The sequence below is a fragment of the Indicator indicator genome, chromosome 38 (genome assembly GCF_027791375.1).
Source record: "Indicator indicator isolate 239-I01 chromosome 38, UM_Iind_1.1, whole genome shotgun sequence".
NCBI classification, from domain to species: Eukaryota; Metazoa; Chordata; class Aves; order Piciformes; family Indicatoridae; genus Indicator; species Indicator indicator.
In genome coordinates this window covers 3,224,042-3,242,290 of record NC_072047.1, presented here as the reverse complement: position 1 = coordinate 3,242,290, position 18,249 = coordinate 3,224,042, and the positions used below count along the sequence as shown (strand labels likewise).

At 53.5% G+C, this 18,249-nt stretch overlaps 1 protein-coding gene across 1 annotated transcript in view; it reads right to left on the bottom strand.

Annotated features, from left to right (window-relative positions):
- Positions 1-18,249, bottom strand: part of LOC128978655 (sodium/glucose cotransporter 2-like) — a 54,567-nt gene extending 36,318 nt beyond the window's left edge. Inside the window, exons 1-2 of the mRNA XM_054396605.1 lie at positions 18,190-18,249; positions 16,008-16,079 (exon numbers count right to left, since the gene is read on the bottom strand). Of these exons, the coding sequence (XP_054252580.1) occupies positions 16,008-16,022 (15 nt within the window). The 5' untranslated portion in view covers positions 16,023-16,079; positions 18,190-18,249. The remainder of the gene's footprint in view (positions 1-16,007; positions 16,080-18,189) is intronic.

Sequence of the window (18,249 nt, the reverse complement as noted above, 5' to 3'; positions counted from 1 at the left end):
GCACCTACAGGTCACCCGTGGAGCACCTACAGGTCACCTATGGAGCACCTACAGGTCACCCATGGAGCACCTACAGGTCACCCATGGAACACCTACAGGTCACCCATGGAGCACCTACAGGTCACCCATGGAACACCTACAGGTCACCTATGGAGCACCTACAGGTCACCTATGGAGCTGCTACAGGTCACCTATGGAGCACCTACAGGTCACCCGTGGAGCACCTACAGGTCACCTATGGAGCACCTACAGGTCACCTATGGAGCACCTACAGGTCACCCATGGAACACCTACAGGTCACCCATGGAGCACCTACAGGTCACCCATGGAACACCTACAGGTCACCTATGGAGCACCTACAGGTCACCTATGGAGCTGCTACAGGTCACCTATGGAGCACCTACAGGTCACCCGTGGAGCACCTACAGGTCACCTATGGAGCACCTACAGGTCACCCGTGGAGCACCTACAGGTCACCTATGGAGCACCTACAGGTCACCTATGGAGCACCTACAGGTCACCTATGGAGCACCTACAGGTCACCCGTGGAGCACCTACAGGTCACCTATGGAGCACCTACAGGTCACCCATGGAGCACCTACAGGTCACCTATGGAGCACCTACAGGTCACCCATGGAACACCTACAGGTCACCTATGGAGCACCTACAGGTCACCCGTGGGGCACCTAAAGGTCACCCGTGGAGCACCTACAGGTCACCTATGGAGCACCTACAGGTCACCTATGGAGCACCTACAGGTCACCTATGGAGCTGCTACAGGTCACCTATGGAGCACCTACAGGTCACCTATGGAGCTCCTACAGGTCACCTATGGAGCACCTACAGGTCACCTATGGAGCACCTACAGGTCACCTATGGAGCTGCTACAGGTCACCTATGGAGCACCTACAGGTCAGCCATTGGAGCACCTACAGGTCACCTATGGAGCACCTACAGGTCACCTATGGAGCACCTACAGGTCACCCGTGGAGCACCTACAGGTCACCTATGGAGCACCTACAGGTCACCCGTGGAGCACCTACAGGTCACCCATGGAGCACCTACAGGTCACCTATGGAGCACCTACAGGTCACCCATGGAGCACCTACAGGTCACCTATGGAGCACCTACAGGTCACCCATGGAGCTGCTACAGGTCACCTATGGAGCACCTACAGGTCACCCGTGGAGCACCTACAGGTCACCCATGGAGCACCTACAGGTCACCCATGGAGCACCTACAGGTCACCTATGGAGCTCCTATGGAGCACCTATAGATCACCTGTGGAGCTCCTATGGAGCACCTATGGAGAACCCAGAGATCACCTATAGATCACCTATGGAGGACCTATAGATCACTCATGGGGTACCTATGGAGCACCTAGAGATCACCTATAGGTCACCTATGGAGCACCTAGAGATCACCAACAGAGCACCTATGGAACATTTACAGAGCACCTATGGAGCATCTATAGATCATCTATGGAGCACCTATAGATGACCTATGAGAACCTATGGAGCACCTACAGAGCACCTATGGAGCACTACAGATCACCTATGGAATACCTGTGGAGCACCTATAGATCACCTATAGATCAACTATGGAGCACCTCTAGATCACCTATAGATCACCTATGGAGCACCTAGAGATTGCCTATAGAGCACCTAGAGATCACCTGTAGATCAGCTATGGAGCACCCAGAGCTCACATATGCAGTACCTATGGAGCACCTAGAGATCACCTGTAGATCACCTATGGAGCACCTATGGAGCACCTAGAGATCACCTATGGAGTGCCTATGGAGCACCAATAGGTCACCAATAGATCACCTATGGAGCACCAAGAGATCACCTGTAGATCACCTATGGAGCACCTAGAGATCACCTATGGAGTACCTATAGATCACCTATAGATCACCTATGGAGCACCTAGAGATTGCCTATAGAGCACCTAGAGATCACCTGTAGATCAGCTATGGAGCACCCAGAGCTCACATATGCAGTACCTATGGAGCAGCTAGAGATCACCTATAGAACACCTAGAGATCACCTGTAGATCACCTATGGAGCACCTATGGAGCACCTATGGAGCACCTAGAGATCACCTATGGAGTACCTATAGATCACCTATGGAGCACCTATGGATCTCCTACAGAGTACCTATGAAGCACATATGGAGCACCTAGAGATTACCTGTGGGGCACTTATGGAGCAACTATAGATCACTTCTGGAGCACCGATAGATCACCTAGAGAGCACCAACAGATCACCTACAGAGCACCAATGGAGCACCTATAGATCACCTACAGCCACCTATAGGCACCCATAGGGAGCTAGAGCTGCCCCTACAGGGACCCAATGGGTGCCCACTGCCAGCAGTGTGGCTGGGGAACAGTGAGGGCCCCACCTATAGAGCACCTATGGATCAGCTACAGGGACCCAGGGGACCCAGAGGAACCTATAGGGGACCCATAGACACCTAGAGGGACCCATAGGCACCTATAGCAGCACCAATAGGGACCCATAGGCATCTATAGGGACCCACAGGCATCTATAGCAGCTCCTATAGGCACCCATGGGGAACCATAGCAGCACCTATAGGGACCCATAGGAACCTATAGCAGCACCTATAGGAACCCATAGGCTCCTATAGCAGCACCTATAGGGACCCAGAGACTCCAATAGCAGCTCCTATAGAGCCCCATAGGCTCCAATTGCAGCACCTATAGGGACCCATAGGGAACCATAGCAGCACCTATAGGGACCCATAGGCATCTATAGCAGCTCCTATAGGCACCCATGGGGAACCATAGCAGCACCTATAGGGACCCAGAGACTCCAATAGCAGCTCCTATAGAGCCCCATAGGCTCCAATTGCAGCACCTATAGGGACCCATAGGGAACCATAGCAGCACCTATAGGGACCCATAGGCATCTATAGCAGCTCCTATAGGCACCCATGGGGAACCATAGCAGCACCTATAGGGACCCAGAGACTCCAATAGCAGCTCCTATGGGGCCTCATAGGCACCCATAGCAGCTCCTAAAGGGACCCATAGGGAACCATAGCAGCACCTATAGGGACCCATAGGGAACCATAGCAGCTCCTAAAGGGACCCATAGGGAACCATAGCAGCACCTATAGGGACCCATAGGGAACCATAGCAGCTCCTAAAGGGACCCATAGGAACCATAGCAGCTCCTATAGGGACCCATAGGAACCATAGCAGCTCCTAAAGGGACCCATAGGGAACCATAGCAGCTCCTATAGGGACCCATAGGAACCATAGCAGCTCCTAAAGGGACCCATAGGAACCATAGCAGCTCCTATAGGGACCCACAGGAACCATAGCAGCTCCTAAAGGGACCCATAGGGAACCATAGCAGCACCTATAGGGACCCATAGGGAACCATAGCAGCTCCTAAAGGGACCCATAGGGAACCATAGCAGCACCTATAGGGACCCATAGGAACCATAGCAGCTCCTATAGGGACCCATAGGGAACCATAGCAGCACCTATAGGGACCCATAGGAACCATAGCAGCTCCTATAGGGACCCATAGGGAACCATAGCAGCTCCTATAGGGACCCATAGGAACCATAGCAGCTCCTATAGGGACCCATAGGGAACCATAGCAGCTCCTAAAGGGACCCATAGGAACCATAGCAGCTCCTATAGGGACCCATAGGAACCATAGCAGCTCCTATAGGGACCCATAGGGAACCATAGCAGCTCCTAAAGGGACCCATAGGAACCATAGCAGCTCCTAAAGGGACCCATAGGGAACCATAGCAGCTCCTATAGGGACCCATAGGGAACCATAGCAGCACCTATAGGGACCCATAGGGAACCATAGCAGCTCCTAAAGGGACCCATAGGAACCATAGCAGCTCCTATAGGGACCCATAGGAACCATAGCAGCTCCTAAAGGGACCCATAGGGAACCATAGCAGCACCTATAGGGACCCATAGGAACCATAGCAGCTCCTATAGGGACCCATAGGAACCATAGCAGCTCCTAAAGGGACCCATAGGGAACCATAGCAGCACCTATAGGGACCCATAGGAACCATAGCAGCTCCTATAGGGACCCATAGGAACCATAGCAGCTCCTAAAGGGACCCATAGGGAACCATAGCAGCTCCTAAAGGGACCCATAGGAACCATAGCAGCTCCTATAGGGACCCATAGGAACCATAGCAGCTCCTAAAGGGACCCATAGGGAACCATAGCAGCTCCTATAGGGACCCATAGGGAACCATAGCAGCACCTATAGGGACCCATAGGGAACCATAGCAGCTCCTAAAGGGACCCATAGGAACCATAGCAGCTCCTATAGGGACCCATAGGAACCATAGCAGCTCCTAAAGGGACCCATAGGGAACCATAGCAGCACCTATAGGGACCCATAGGGAACCATAGCAGCACCTATAGGGACCCATAGGGAACCATAGCAGCTCCTATAGGGACCCATAGGAACCATAGCAGCTCCTAAAGGGACCCATAGGGAACCATAGCAGCACCTATAGGGACCCATAGGAACCATAGCAGCACCTTTAGGGACCCATAGGGAACCATAGCAGCTCCTATAGGGACCCATAGGAACCATAGCAGCTCCTAAAGGGACCCATAGGGAACCATAGCAGCACCTTTAGGGACCCATAGGAACCATAGCAGCTCCTAAAGGGACCCATAGGGAACCATAGCAGCACCTATAGGGACCCATAGGGAACCATAGCAGCTCCTATAGGGACCCATAGGAACCATAGCAGCTCCTATAGGGACCCATAGGAACCATAGCAGCTCCTAAAGGGACCCATAGGGAACCATAGCAGCTCCTAAAGGGACCCATAGGAACCATAGCAGCTCCTATAGGGACCCATAGGAACCATAGCAGCTCCTAAAGGGACCCATAGGGAACCATAGCAGCTCCTAAAGGGACCCATAGGAACCATAGCAGCTCCTATAGGGACCCATAGGGAACCATAGCAGCACCTATAGGGACCCATAGGGAACCATAGCAGCTCCTAAAGGGACCCATAGGAACCATAGCAGCTCCTATAGGGACCCATAGGAACCATAGCAGCTCCTAAAGGGACCCATAGGGAACCATAGCAGCACCTATAGGGACCCATAGGGAACCATAGCAGCACCTATAGGGACCCATAGGGAACCATAGCAGCTCCTATAGGGACCCATAGGAACCATAGCAGCTCCTAAAGGGACCCATAGGGAACCATAGCAGCACCTATAGGGACCCATAGGAACCATAGCAGCACCTTTAGGGACCCATAGGGAACCATAGCAGCTCCTATAGGGACCCATAGGAACCATAGCAGCTCCTAAAGGGACCCATAGGGAACCATAGCAGCACCTTTAGGGACCCATAGGAACCATAGCAGCTCCTAAAGGGACCCATAGGGAACCATAGCAGCACCTATAGGGACCCATAGGGAACCATAGCAGCTCCTATAGGGACCCATAGGAACCATAGCAGCTCCTATAGGGACCCATAGGAACCATAGCAGCTCCTAAAGGGACCCATAGGGAACCATAGCAGCTCCTAAAGGGACCCATAGGAACCATAGCAGCTCCTATAGGGACCCATAGGAACCATAGCAGCTCCTAAAGGGACCCATAGGGAACCATAGCAGCACCTATAGGGACCCATAGGGAACCATAGCAGCTCCTAAAGGGACCCATAGGGAACCATAGCAGCACCTATAGGGACCCATAGGAACCATAGCAGCTCCTATAGGGACCCATAGGGAACCATAGCAGCACCTATAGGGACCCATAGGCATCTATAGCAGCTCCTATAGGCACCCATGGGGAACCATAGCAGCACCTATAGGGACCCAGAGACTCCAATAGCAGCTCCTATGGGGCCCCATAGGCACCCATAGCAGCTCCTAAAGGGACCCATAGGGAACCATAGCAGCACCTATAGGGACCCATAGGGAACCATAGCAGCTCCTAAAGGGACCCATAGGAACCATAGCAGCACCTATAGGGACCCATAGGAACCATAGCAGCTCCTATAGGGACCCATAGGAACCATAGCAGCTCCTATAGGGACCCATAGGAACCATAGCAGCTCCTAAAGGGACCCATAGGGAACCATAGCAGCTCCTATAGGGACCCATAGGAACCATAGCAGCTCCTATAGGGACCCATAGGAACCATAGCAGCTCCTAAAGGGACCCATAGGGAACCATAGCAGCTCCTAAAGGGACCCATAGGAACCATAGCAGCTCCTATAGGGACCCATAGGAACCATAGCAGCTCCTAAAGGGACCCATAGGGAACCATAGCAGCTCCTATAGGGACCCATAGGGAACCATAGCAGCACCTATAGGGACCCATAGGGAACCATAGCAGCTCCTAAAGGGACCCATAGGAACCATAGCAGCTCCTATAGGGACCCATAGGAACCATAGCAGCTCCTAAAGGGACCCATAGGGAACCATAGCAGCACCTATAGGGACCCATAGGGAACCATAGCAGCTCCTAAAGGGACCCATAGGGAACCATAGCAGCACCTATAGGGACCCATAGGAACCATAGCAGCTCCTACAGGGACCCATAGGAACCATAGCAGCTCCTATAGGGACCCATAGGGAACCATAGCAGCTCCTATAGGGACCCATAGGAACCATAGCAGCTCCTAAAGGGACCCATAGGGAACCATAGCAGCTCCTAAAGGGACCCATAGGGAACCATAGCAGCTCCTATAGGGACCCATAGGAACCATAGCAGCTCCTATAGGGACCCATAGGGAACCATAGCAGCTCCTAAAGGGACCCATAGGAACCATAGCAGCTCCTATAGGGACCCATAGGAACCATAGCAGCTCCTAAAGGGACCCATAGGGAACCATAGCAGCTCCTATAGGGACCCATAGGAACCATAGCAGCTCCTCAAGGGACCCATAGGGAACCATAGCAGCACCTATAGGGACCCATAGGAACCATAGCAGCTCCTATAGGGACCCATAGGAACCATAGCAGCTCCTATAGGGACCCATAGGGAACCATAGCAGCTCCTAAAGGGACCCATAGGAACCATAGCAGCACCTATAGGGACCCATAGGAACCTATAGCAGCACCTATAGGGACCCATAGGAACCATAGCAGCTCCTATAGGGACCCATAGGAACCATAGCAGCTCCTAAAGGGACACATAGGGAACCATAGCAGCTCCTAAAGGGACCCATAGGGAACCATAGCAGCACCTATAGGGACCCATAGGAACCATAGCAGCTCCTATAGGGACCCATAGGAACCATAGCAGCTCCTAAAGCGACCCATAGGAACCATAGCAGCTCCTATAGGGACCCATAGGGAACCATAGCAGCTCCTATAGGGACCCATAGGAACCATAGCAGCTCCTAAAGGGACCCATAGGAACCATAGCAGCACCTATAGGGACCCATAGGAACCATAGCAGCTCCTAAAGGGACCCATAGGAACCATAGCAGCTCCTATAGGGACCCATAGGAACCATAGCAGCTCCTAAAGGGACCCATAGGGAACCATAGCAGCTCCTAAAGGGACCCACAGGAACCATAGCAGCTCCTATAGGGACCCATAGGAACCATAGCAGCTCCTATAGGGACCCATAGGGAACCATAGCAGCTCCTATAGGGACCCATAGGAACCATAGCAGCTCCTATAGGGACCCATAGGGAACCATAGTAGCTCCTAAAGGGACCCATAGGGAACCATAGCAGCTCCTATAGGGACCCATAGGGAACCATAGCAGCTCCTAAAGGGACCCATAGGAACCATAGCAGCTCCTATAGGGACCCATAGGAACCATAGCAGCTCCTAAAGGGACCCATAGGAACCATAGCAGCTCCTATAGGGACCCATAGGAACCATAGCAGCTCCTATAGGGACCCATAGGAACCATAGCAGCTCCTATAGGGACCCATAGGGAACCATAGCAGCTCCTATAGGGACCCATAGGAACCATAGCAGCTCCTAAAGGGACCCATAGGAACCATAGCAGCTCCTATAGGGACCCATAGGGAACCATAGCAGCTCCTAAAGGGACCCATAGGAACCATAGCAGCTCCTATAGGGACCCATAGGAACCATAGCAGCTCCTATAGGGACCCATAGGAACCATAGCAGCTCCTAAGGGACCCATAGGAACCATAGCAGCTCCTATAGGGACCCATAGGGAACCATAGCAGCTCCTATAGGGACCCATAGGAACCATAGCAGCTCCTATAGGGACCCATAGGAACCATAGCAGCTCCTATAGGGACCCATAGGGAACCATAGCAGCTCCTATAGGGACCCATAGGGAACCATAGCAGCTCCTAAAGGGACCCATAGGAACCATAGCAGCTCCTATAGGGACCCATAGGAACCATAGCAGCTCCTATAGGGACCCATAGGAACCATAGCAGCTCCTATAGGGACCCATAGGGAACCATAGCAGCTCCTAAAGGGACCCATAGGAACCATAGCAGCTCCTATAGGGACCCATAGGAACCATAGCAGCTCCTAAAGGGACCCATAGGAACCATAGCAGCTCCTATAGGGACCCATAGGAACCATAGCAGCTCCTATAGGGACCCATAGGAACCATAGCAGCTCCTATAGGGACCCATAGGGAACCATAGCAGCTCCTATAGGGACCCATAGGAACCATAGCAGCTCCTATAGGGACCCATAGGAACCATAGCAGCACCTATAGGGACCCATAGGGAACCATAGCAGCTCCTAAAGGGACCCATAGGAACCATAGCAGCTCCTATAGGGACCCATAGGAACCATAGCAGCTCCTAAAGGGACCCATAGGAACCATAGCAGCTCCTAAAGGGACCCATAGGAACCATAGCAGCACCTATAGGGACCCATAGCGAACCATAGCAGCTCCTATAGGGACCCATAGGAACCATAGCAGCTCCTATAGGGACCCATAGGAACCATAGCAGCTCCTAAAGGGACCCATAGGGAACCATAGCAGCACCTATAGGGACCCATAGGAACCATAGCAGCTCCTAAAGGGACCCATAGGAACCATAGCAGCTCCTATAGGGACCCATAGGAACCATAGCAGCACCTATAGGGACCCATAGGAACCATAGCAGCTCCTATAGGGACCCATAGGAACCATAGCAGCTCCTATAGGGACCCATAGGAACCATAGCAGCTCCTAAAGGGACCCATAGGAACCATAGCAGCTCCTATAGGGACCCATAGGGAACCATAGCAGCTCCTAAAGGGACCCATAGGGAACCATAGCAGCTCCTATAGGGACCCATAGGAACCATAGCAGCTCCTAAAGGGACCCATAGGAACCATAGCAGCTCCTAAAGGGACCCATAGGGAACCATAGCAGCACCTATAGGGACCCATAGGAACCATAGCAGCTCCTATAGGGACCCATAGGAACCATAGCAGCTCCTAAAGGGACCCATAGGAACCATAGCAGCTCCTATAGGGACCCATAGGAACCATAGCAGCTCCTATAGGGACCCATAGGAACCATAGCAGCTCCTATAGGGACCCATAGGAACCATAGCAGCTCCTAAAGGGACCCATAGGAACCATAGCAGCACCTATAGGGACCCATAGGAACCATAGCAGCTCCTATAGGGACCCATAGGAACCATAGCAGCTCCTATAGGGACCCATAGGAACCATAGCAGCACCTATAGGGACCCATAGGAACCATAGCAGCTCCTATAGGGACCCATAGGGAACCATAGCAGCTCCTATAGGGACCCATAGGAACCATAGCAGCACCTATAGGGACCCATAGGGAACCATAGCAGCTCCTAAAGGGACCCATAGGAACCATAGCAGCTCCTATAGGGACCCATAGGAACCATAGCAGCTCCTAAAGGGACCCATAGGAACCATAGCAGCTCCTATAGGGACCCATAGGAACCATAGCAGCTCCTATAGGGACCCATAGGAACCATAGCAGCTCCTATAGGGACCCATAGGGAACCATAGCAGCTCCTAAAGGGACCCATAGGGAACCATAGCAGCTCCTATAGGGACCCATAGGAACCATAGCAGCTCCTATAGGGACCCATAGGAACCATAGCAGCTCCTATAGGGACCCATAGGAACCATAGCAGCTCCTATAGGGACCCATAGGAACCATAGCAGCACCTATAGGGACCCATAGGAACCATAGCAGCTCCTAAAGGGACCCATAGGGAACCATAGCAGCACCTATAGGGACCCATAGGAACCATAGCAGCTCCTATAGGGACCCATAGGAACCATAGCAGCTCCTATAGGGACCCATAGGGAACCATAGCAGCTCCTAAAGGGACCCATAGGAACCATAGCAGCTCCTATAGGGACCCATAGGAACCATAGCAGCTCCTAAAGGGACCCATAGGAACCATAGCAGCTCCTATAGGGACCCATAGGAACCATAGCAGCTCCTAAAGGGACCCATAGGGAACCATAGCAGCTCCTATAGGGACCCATAGGAACCATAGCAGCTCCTAAAGGGACCCATAGGGAACCATAGCAGCTCCTATAGGGACCCATAGGAACCATAGCAGCTCCTATAGGGACCCATAGGAACCATAGCAGCTCCTAAAGGGACCCATAGGGAACCATAGCAGCTCCTATAGGGACCCATAGGAACCATAGCAGCTCCTCAAGGGACCCATAGGGAACCATAGCAGCTCCTATAGGGACCCATAGGGAACCATAGCAGCACCTATAGGGACCCATAGGAACCATAGCAGCTCCTATAGGGACCCATAGGAACCATAGCAGCTCCTATAGGGACCCATAGGGAACCATAGCAGCTCCTAAAGGGACCCATAGGGAACCATAGCAGCTCCTATAGGGACCCATAGGAACCATAGCAGCTCCTAAAGGGACCCATAGGGAACCATAGCAGCTCCTAAAGGGACCCATAGGAACCATAGCAGCTCCTATAGGGACCCATAGGAACCATAGCAGCTCCTAAAGGGACCCATAGGAACCATAGCAGCTCCTATAGGGACCCATAGGAACCATAGCAGCTCCTATAGGGACCCATAGGGAACCATAGCAGCTCCTATAGGGACCCATAGGGAACCATAGCAGCTCCTATAGGGACCCATAGGAACCATAGCAGCTCCTATAGGGACCCATAGGAACCATAGCAGCTCCTATAGGGACCCATAGGGAACCATAGCAGCTCCTAAAGGGACCCATAGGGACCATAGCAGCACCTATAGGGACCCATAGGAACCATAGCAGCTCCTAAAGGGACCCATAGGAACCATAGCAGCTCCTATAGGGACCCATAGGAACCATAGCAGCTCCTAAAGGGACCCATAGGGAACCATAGCAGCTCCTAAAGGGACCCATAGGGAACCATAGCAGCACCTATAGGGACCCATAGGAACCATAGCAGCACCTATAGGGACCCATAGGAACCATAGCAGCTCCTAAAGGGACCCATAGGAACCATAGCAGCTCCTATAGGGACCCATAGGGAACCATAGCAGCTCCTATAGGGACCCATAGGAACCATAGCAGCTCCTATAGGGACCCATAGGAACCATAGCAGCTCCTAAAGGGACCCATAGGAACCATAGCAGCACCTATAGGGACCCATAGGAACCATAGCAGCTCCTATAGGGACCCATAGGAACCATAGCAGCTCCTAAAGGGACCCATAGGGAACCATAGCAGCACCTATAGGGACCCATAGGGAACCATAGCAGCTCCTAAAGGGACCCATAGGAACCATAGCAGCTCCTATAGGGACCCATAGGGAACCATAGCAGCTCCTATAGGGACCCATAGGGAACCATAGCAGCTCCTAAAGGGACCCATAGGAACCATAGCAGCTCCTATAGGGACCCATAGGAACCATAGCAGCTCCTATAGGGACCCATAGGAACCATAGCAGCACCTATAGGGACCCATAGGAACCATAGCAGCTCCTATAGGGACCCATAGGAACCATAGCAGCTCCTATAGGGACCCATAGGGAACCATAGCAGCTCCTATAGGGACCCATAGGAACCATAGCAGCTCCTATAGGGACCCATAGGAACCATAGCAGCTCCTAAAGGGACCCATAGGGAACCATAGCAGCTCCTATAGGGACCCATAGGAACCATAGCAGCTCCTAAAGGGACCCATAGGAACCATAGCAGCTCCTAAAGGGACCCATAGGAACCATAGCAGCTCCTAAAGGGACCCATAGGAACCATAGCAGCACCTATAGGGACCCATAGCGAACCATAGCAGCTCCTATAGGGACCCATAGGAACCATAGCAGCTCCTATAGGGACCCATAGGAACCATAGCAGCTCCTAAAGGGACCCATAGGAACCATAGCAGCTCCTATAGGGACCCATAGGGAACCATAGCAGCTCCTAAAGGGACCCATAGGAACCATAGCAGCTCCTATAGGGACCCATAGGGAACCATAGCAGCTCCTATAGGGACCCATAGGAACCATAGCAGCTCCTAAAGGGACCCATAGGAACCATAGCAGCTCCTATAGGGACCCATAGGGAACCATAGCAGCTCCTATAGGGACCCATAGGAACCATAGCAGCACCTATAGGGACCCATAGGGAACCATAGCAGCTCCTATAGGGACCCATAGGGAACCATAGCAGCACCTATAGGGACCCATAGGGAACCATAGCAGCTCCTAAAGGGACCCATAGGAACCATAGCAGCTCCTATAGGGACCCATAGGAACCATAGCAGCTCCTATAGGGACCCATAGGAACCATAGCAGCACCTATAGGGACCCATAGGGAACCATAGCAGCTCCTAAAGGGACCCATAGGAACCATAGCAGCTCCTATAGGGACCCATAGGAACCATAGCAGCTCCTAAAGGGACCCATAGGAACCATAGCAGCTCCTATAGGGACCCATAGGAACCATAGCAGCTCCTATAGGGACCCATAGGGAACCATAGCAGCACCTATAGGGACCCATAGGAACCATAGCAGCTCCTAAAGGGACCCATAGGAACCATAGCAGCTCCTATAGGGACCCATAGGAACCATAGCAGCTCCTATAGGGACCCATAGGAACCATAGCAGCACCTATAGGGACCCATAGGGAACCATAGCAGCTCCTAAAGGGACCCATAGGAACCATAGCAGCTCCTATAGGGACCCATAGGAACCATAGCAGCTCCTAAAGGGACCCATAGGAACCATAGCAGCTCCTAAAGGGACCCATAGGAACCATAGCAGCTCCTATAGGGACCCATAGGGAACCATAGCAGCACCTTTAGGGACCCATAGGGAACCATAGCAGCTCCTATAGGGACCCATAGGAACCATAGCAGCTCCTAAAGGGACCCATAGGGAACCATAGCAGCACCTATAGGGACCCATAGGAACCTATAGCAGCTCCTAAAGGGACCCATAGGAACCATAGCAGCTCCTATAGGGACCCATAGGAACCATAGCAGCACCTTTAGGGACCCATAGGGAACCATAGCAGCTCCTATAGGGACCCATAGGAACCATAGCAGCTCCTATAGGGACCCATAGGGAACCATAGCAGCTCCTAAAGGGACCCATAGGGAACCATAGCAGCACCTATAGGGACCCATAGGGAACCATAGCAGCTCCTAAAGGGACCCATAGGGAACCATAGCAGCACCTATAGGGACCCATAGGAACCATAGCAGCTCCTATAGGGACCCATAGGAACCATAGCAGCTCCTAAAGGGACCCATAGGGAACCATAGCAGCACCTATAGGGACCCATAGGAACCATAGCAGCTCCTATAGGGACCCATAGGAACCATAGCAGCTCCTATAGGGACCCATAGGGAACCATAGCAGCTCCTATAGGGACCCATAGGAACCATAGCAGCTCCTAAAGGGACCCATAGGAACCATAGCAGCTCCTATAGGGACCCATAGGAACCATAGCAGCACCTATAGGGACCCATAGGAACCATAGCAGCACCTATAGGGACCCATAGGAACCATAGCAGCTCCTATAGGGACCCATAGGGAACCATAGCAGCTCCTATAGGGACCCATAGGAACCATAGCAGCACCTATAGGGACCCATAGGGAACCATAGCAGCTCCTAAAGGGACCCACAGGAACCATAGCAGCTCCTATAGGGACCCATAGGAACCATAGCAGCTCCTAAAGGGACCCATAGGGAACCATAGCAGCTCCTATAGGGACCCATAGGGAACCATAGCAGCTCCTATAGGGACCCATAGGGAACCATAGCAGCTCCTAAAGGGACCCATAGGGAACCATAGCAGCTCCTATAGGGACCCATAGGAACCATAGCAGCTCCTAAAGGGACCCATAGGGAACCATAGCAGCTCCTAAAGGGACCCATAGGAACCATAGCAGCACCTATAGGGACCCATAGGGAACCATAGCAGCTCCTAAAGGGACCCATAGGGAACCATAGCAGCACCTATAGGGACCCATAGGAACCATAGCAGCTCCTATAGGGACCCATAGGAACCATAGCAGCACCTATAGGGACCCATAGGAACCATAGCAGCTCCTATAGGGACCCATAGGAACCATAGCAGCTCCTAAAGGGACCCATAGGGAACCATAGCAGCTCCTAAAGGGACCCATAGGAACCATAGCAGCTCCTATAGGGACCCATAGGAACCATAGCAGCTCCTAAAGGGACCCATAGGGAACCATAGCAGCTCCTATAGGGACCCATAGGGAACCATAGCAGCACCTATAGGGACCCATAGGGAACCATAGCAGCTCCTAAAGGGACCCATAGGAACCATAGCAGCTCCTATAGGGACCCATAGGAACCATAGCAGCTCCTAAAGGGACCCATAGGGAACCATAGCAGCACCTATAGGGACCCATAGGAACCATAGCAGCTCCTAAAGGGACCCATAGGAACCATAGCAGCTCCTAAAGGGACCCATAGGGAACCATAGCAGCACCTATAGGGACCCATAGGAACCATAGCAGCTCCTATAGGGACCCATAGGAACCATAGCAGCTCCTATAGGGACCCATAGGGAACCATAGCAGCTCCTAAAGGGACCCATAGGAACCATAGCAGCTCCTAAAGGGACCCATAGGAACCATAGCAGCTCCTATAGGGACCCATAGGGAACCATAGCAGCACCTATAGGGACCCATAGGAACCATAGCAGCTCCTATAGGGACCCATAGGGAACCATAGCAGCTCCTAAAGGGACCCATAGGAACCATAGCAGCTCCTAAAGGGACCCATAGGGAACCATAGCAGCTCCTAAAGGGACCCATAGGGAACCATAGCAGCTCCTATAGGGACCCATAGGGAACCATAGCAGCTCCTAAAGGGACCCATAGGGAACCATAGCAGCTCCTATAGGGACCCATAGGGAACCATAGCAGCTCCTATAGGGACCCATAGGAACCATAGCAGCTCCTAAAGGGACCCATAGGAACCATAGCAGCACCTATAGGGACCCATAGGGAACCATAGCAGCTCCTATAGGGACCCATAGGAACCATAGCAGCTCCTAAAGGGACCCATAGGAACCATAGCAGCTCCTAAAGGGACCCATAGGGAACCATAGCAGCTCCTATAGGGACCCATAGGGAACCATAGCAGCTCCTATAGGGACCCATAGGAACCATAGCAGCTCCTATAGGGACCCATAGGAACCATAGCAGCTCCTAAAGGGACCCATAGGGAACCATAGCAGCTCCTAAAGGGACCCATAGGAACCATAGCAGCTCCTATAGGGACCCAGTTCCCTGCCAGTGCTCCCAGTCTGGCGCTCCATGCTCCCAGTTTGTCCCCCAGTGTCTCCCAGTTCCCTCCCAGTGCTCCCAGTTCCCTTCCAGTGCCCCCAGTCTGGCTCCCAGTGCTCCCAGTTCCCTCCCAGTGTCTTCCAGTGCTCCCAGTTCCCTCCCAGTGCCCCCACTCTGGCTCCCAGTGCCCCCAGTCTGGCTCCCAGTGCTCCCAGTTCCCTCCCAGTGTCTCCCAGTGCTCCCAGTTCCCTCCCAGTGTCTCCCAGTTCCCTCCCAGTGCTCCCAGTTCACTTACTGGGCCCCAGGCCATGCTTCTCCCGGCCAGGAAGTAGCCACTGACAGTGCCTCGGCCCCCACGGCGCAGGGACTGGGAATACCAGTACGGACCAGTATGGACCAGTAAGGGCCAGTATGGCCCAGCATGGAACCAGCATGGAAGAGGATGGACCAGTATGAGACCAATACAGACCAGTATGAGACCAGTACAGACCAGTGTGGCACCAGTATGGACCAGTATGGCACTGGTATGGAGCAGTATGGCACCAGTACAGACCAGTGTGGCACCAGTATGGACCAGTATGGATCAATACAGACTAGTATGGCACCAGTACAGACCAGTGTGGCACCAGTATGGCACCGGTATGGACCAGTATGGATCAACACAGACCAGTATGAACCAGTATGGATCAATACAGACCAGTATGGACCAGTACAGGCCAGTATGGCACCAGTAAGGACCAGTATAGACCAATACAGACCAGTGTGGTCCAGTGTGGACCAGTATGGCACTGGTATGGACCAATACAGACCAGTATGGACCAGTATGGACCAGTATGGCACTCGTATGGACCAGTATGGATCAATACAGACCAGTATGGCACCAGTATGGACCAGTATGGCACCAGTATGGACCAGTGTGGCACCAGTATGGACCAGTATGGATCAATACAGACTAGTATGGACCAGTATGGCACCAGTACAGACCAGTATGGCACCAGTATGGACCAATACAGACCAGTATGGACCAGTGTGGCACCAGTATGGACCAGTGTGGCACCAGTATGGACCAGTATGGCACCAGTATGGACCAGTATGGACCAATACAGACCAGTATGGACCAGTGTGGCACCAGTATGGACCAGTGTGGCACTGGTATGGACCAGTATGGCACCAGTACAGACCAGTATGGCACCAGTATGGACCAATACAGACCAGTATGGACCAGTATGGACCAGTATGGACCAATACAGACCAGTATGGACCAGTATGGCACCAGTACAGACCAGTATGGACCAGTATGGCACCAGTACAGACCAGTATGGCACCAGTATGGACCAGTATGGACCAATACAGACCAGTATGGACCAGTATGGCACCAGTACAGACCAGTATGGCACCAGTATGGACCAGTATGGACCAATACAGACCAGTATGGACCAGTATGGCACCAGTACAGACCAGTATGGCACCAGTTCAGACCAGTATGGACCAGTAAGGACCAGTATGGAGCAGGACAGGGGCTCCCAGTCCATCCCAGTTCCCTCCCAGTCAGTCATTAACTTGCCCCCAGTTCATTAATTGGGGGCCCAGGGCCCAGCCCCGGGGGGTTCTGGGTAAACATTAACGGGGGGGGGGGAGGGGGAGGGGAAGGCTGGGGGGCACCAGGAAGCCCTGGGGGGGGGCTTAGGGAGCTGGGGGGTGCAGTTCTGGGGCAGCTATGGGGCAGGAGGGGCACTTAGGGGGCAGCTATGGGGCAGGAGGGGACTTAGGGGGCAGCTGTGGGGCAGGAGGGGACTTAGGGGGCAGCTGTGGGGCAGGAGGGGCACTTAGGGGGCAGCTATGGGGCAGGAGGGGCACTTAGGGGGCAGCTATGGGGCAGGAGGGGGACTTAGAGGGCAGCTATGGGGCAGGAGGGGGACTTAGGGGGCAGCTATGGGGCAGGAGGGGGACTTAGAGGGCAGCTGTGGGGCAGGAGGGGGACTTAGAGGGCAGCTATGGGGCAGGAGGGGGACTTAGGGGGCAGCTATGGGGCAGGAGGGGGACTTAGAGGGCAGCTGTGGGGCAGGAGGGGGACTTAGGGGGCAGCTGTGGGGCAGGAGGGGACTTAGGGGGCAGCTGTGGGGCAGGAGGGGCACTTAGGGGGCAGCTATGGGGCAGGAGGGGGACTTAGAGGGCAGCTGTGGGGCAGGAGGGGGACTTAGGGGGCAGCTGTGGGGCAGGAGGGCACTTAGGGGGCAGCTGTGGGGCAGGAGGGGGACTTAGGGGGCAGCTATGGGGCAGGAGGGGACTTAGGGGGCAGCTATGGGGCAGGAGGGCCACTTAGGGGGCAGCTATGGGGCAGGAGGGGGACTTAGGGGGCAGCTATGGGGCAGGAGGGGACTTAGAGGGAAGCTATGGGGCAGGAGGGGACTTAGGGGGCAGCTGTGGGGCAGGGGGGGACTTAGGGGGCAGCTGTGGGGCAGTTGGAGGTCACTCACCCAGAGGCCGATGGCCAGGACCAGGCTGAAGTAGCCTCCGATGACCCCCAGGTCCCAGGG